The following is a 3,573-nucleotide window of genomic DNA, read 5'->3' on the forward strand; positions in this document are numbered from 1 at the left end:
AAAGTTTATAGTATTTGAGTAAAAAATTATTCAAGACCAATATTTGACAATTTTTAGTAATTAATATCTTGTTAACTACTGCGAAAATTGCAAAATAGTAGAGGATTTTCCGACTCAGTTTAGTCCGCTCTATCTACACAAAAGTGATTGGCAAAAAGTTCGGGACACCCTGTATATCTTGTTTCAGACATTGTATATTATCATATCTATATATACGATAGAGTTTTGAATATCAATGGTAGTTTTCTACCTTGTTTTAAATCCTTCTTTTTCGCATTCTTACTTGTGGATTTAAATCGTGATGTTTAACTCTAAGAAGGGAAGCGAAATTGAACTATAAAATATTCTACATATATATGTATATATATATATATAAAATATAATATAGTAATATTTACAATTGATTACAGCTGAACAAATTACAACGTTTATATCTTATCGATCAATTATCGCTGCATTTAACGTTAAATATAGAATATGTATATAGGTACACTCTTCACGATAAAAAAGTTATGTACAAATCTAGACGCTGAGATCATTTTCTCAATAATGTTGATAACTTTAACGTGTAGAACCTTTTTCGTAGGCCTGGACGAGAGGAAATCGAAATAATTCTGTAACATTTTATCATATTCGTCATCCTTTCCGAGATAATGGCTTTTTTGGCTAGACGTTTACATAACTTTTGTTTTATCAGAGTATATTTAGATATATTTAATATAATAGGCATACATTTAGATATATTTTCTCTACATGCTTGTACGTTTACAGCTATATAAACAAGATATCACTATCATCCAGCGATAAAACATACCCTTGAACAACTTGGGGATACTTCATGCGCATCCAAGCGCTAAGCATACCACCGTAAGAGCCACCGAAAACTATGACCGGACTACGCTCATATCCTGGTTGCGACTTCAGATGTGCGATAAGTTCTACATAATCAGCTAGAGCTTGTTGGGACGTCAGATAGCCGCGATGATGCAGATCCGCGAAGGACTGGTTTCCGTAAGGTAACGATTCGCCATAATAACGGTGCTCAGCGAATATTACCAATGCATCGAATTTTGGTGCAATTTCCCATAGAAAGCCCTACGGAGTATATCAAGCTCGTTTTTAAAGAATTTAAATGATATAATATATACATTTCAACCAAAAGGTTGAAGTCTGACAATGTTTCAGCAAGCTTTATCAGCAATTTAATAATATGACATAGGTTTTTATATTTCAAACTGCGGTAAATTACCATTTGATATTCGTATTAGGTGCAATACAAAATAACTATTTTTGTCTAACACTAAAAATAAAGGTTGAATTAAATGTCTATTTTATTGTTCAAATCATCAAATACATTTTAGCAATAAACATTCATTTTGGCTCGTAATCAATTATTATTTAAATTTAAAAGATATTTTATGAAACATGATCAACTTACAGTCTACTAAAAAAATGTTTTGTAACAATCTCCTCATCGCTCTAATTTAATATATTAACTTCGCAGTTTTGAGATTTATTTATTAAATAAAAAATTATCTCGATTTGTAATTACGATTTAATCAAGTGAAATTTAATTGATTTTGAATCAATGTATAAATGAAAAATAAAACAGAGAAACAAATCTTATTTATTAAATACTATATAGTTTTCTACAATCTATTCTACATTTTGTCAAGTATTTTGTTAATTGTATTTTAGTATTTTTTTAACGATACTAACTATTTCTATACTTTGTTTACTATTATTTCATTAATAATAATTACAAATGGACTGTCAAATTCTAAATAATATGCACATAAATAAAAATAGGCTAATGAGAGTCAGCGCAGATGAAGGACACGAATTATTATGAAATAATTTAATACTCTGTAGTTGGAATGATGTCGTCTTTATTTGAACGTTTCAACTTTCTTTGGAATCCTCCTCAGTAATGTAGATACAAAAGTGTTGATAATTCCATAATGATCAAGTTATTTACACATTGACAAAGATGAAGCGTTACTAATCTGACAAATTTTATAAAATATTATTAGAATAGAAAATTCGATGAGTAAAGAAAAAATAAATGACTCACCATTAAGGAACGAGAAGCGTGTCATGAAGTTTTGTTACATATTAAAAAGCAAAATTAAATACAGATTGTAGTATCAAAAATTTATACAGATTGTACATGTCAAGATCACGTCCGTACAATTATGATAAATATGATAATTGTCGCTCGAATTATGAATAAATAATAATGAAATTTGAGCGACATGTTATGTACGGACGTGATCTTAACATGTACAATCTGTATATCTGAATTCTTAATACAACATCTATATTTAATTTTACTTTTTAATATGTAACACTCTTCTCGTTCTTTAATGGCAAGTCACTTATTTTTTCTTTACTCATTGAATTTTTCATTCTAATGATATTTTTTTTAATTTTTTAGATTAGTAACGCTTCAATTTGTGACTTGATCATTATGGATACGAGCTATCAATACTTTTGTATCTACATTGCTAAGGACTCCAAAAAGAGTTGAAACATTCAAATAAAGGAGACATCATTCCAATTATAGAGTATTAAATTATTTCATAATAATTTGCGCCATAATATTTGCGCTTACCCTTATTAATTTACAAAATTAGGTCAAAACGTGGTTAATATTAAAAACAAAATTCAAATAAGAGGCAATAAACCACTACGCCAGTTATCTCGCCTTACTTGAACTGAAGATGGTCTAATTTAAGACCGAAACGTCTTTTTGTATTCTTTTTATAATATATTATTTTCGCCTCTGATAACTGGCGTAGTGGTTTATTGCCTCTTATTTGAATTTTATTATTAGTTTACTTTTATTTATTTGTATGTTATTATTTTATTAATAATCCTATAACAATTATAGTAATTATTTATGTATTAGAATATAATTAAGAAACTTTATCACTAGTTCTGTGCTTGTTAAAAAGATATTGCATTGGGAACGCATAATAATAATTTCACAACAAATATAAACGCTTATTAAGTCATATAAGCTATAGCTAATTAAATAAGTGGATTGGATAACGCAATATTCATTCTATCAATTATTGCGACATTGCGACTAAACAGCTGATCGCTCTTACCGTATTCTGCGCAAAAACTTCGATGTTGCCTTCGTTTCCGGTGTAGAAGAATATAGGGGCATTTTGCTGTTTTCGCCAAGTATCATTTATGAGATATCTCAATTTGAAGGTGTCTTGTACAGCGAAGCTGAAGTGATCCACCTTGAGAACCATATCGTAAAATTATTAACAGTAATTATTAGATAACGAATAATAATATTAACTTTTTTATAATTATCAGTTTTGCATTTAACAGAAATTACTAACAAAAAATCACCTCGTAATTATTAATTAATACCATTACCGCACCGAATTTGCGCGACTTATTCAGACCAGGTGTACCATGATAATTATACATGATGTGATAACTATTTTATACATGTTAATTGTATACATATATACAGCCATTGACAAAATTATTAGGCACCTTATTTATTTAACAATTTCTTCAATTTATAAGGAAATAAATAACACTATCTTT

General features: G+C 28.5%; 1 protein-coding gene across 1 annotated transcript in view; it reads right to left on the reverse strand.

Annotated features, from left to right (window-relative positions):
* LOC108764372 (lysosomal Pro-X carboxypeptidase) overlaps positions 1 to 3,573 on the reverse strand; it is a 7,569-nt gene that overhangs the window by 2,956 nt on the left and 1,040 nt on the right. The window contains exons 2-3 of the mRNA XM_018512590.1: positions 3,114 to 3,254; positions 815 to 1,095 (exon numbers count right to left, since the gene is read on the reverse strand). Of these exons, the coding sequence (XP_018368092.1) occupies positions 815 to 1,095; positions 3,114 to 3,254 (422 nt within the window). The remainder of the gene's footprint in view (positions 1 to 814; positions 1,096 to 3,113; positions 3,255 to 3,573) is intronic.

Source organism: Trachymyrmex cornetzi, unplaced genomic scaffold (genome assembly GCF_001594075.2).
Source record: "Trachymyrmex cornetzi isolate Tcor2-1 unplaced genomic scaffold, Tcor1.1 scaffold416, whole genome shotgun sequence".
NCBI classification, from domain to species: domain Eukaryota; kingdom Metazoa; phylum Arthropoda; class Insecta; order Hymenoptera; family Formicidae; genus Trachymyrmex; species Trachymyrmex cornetzi.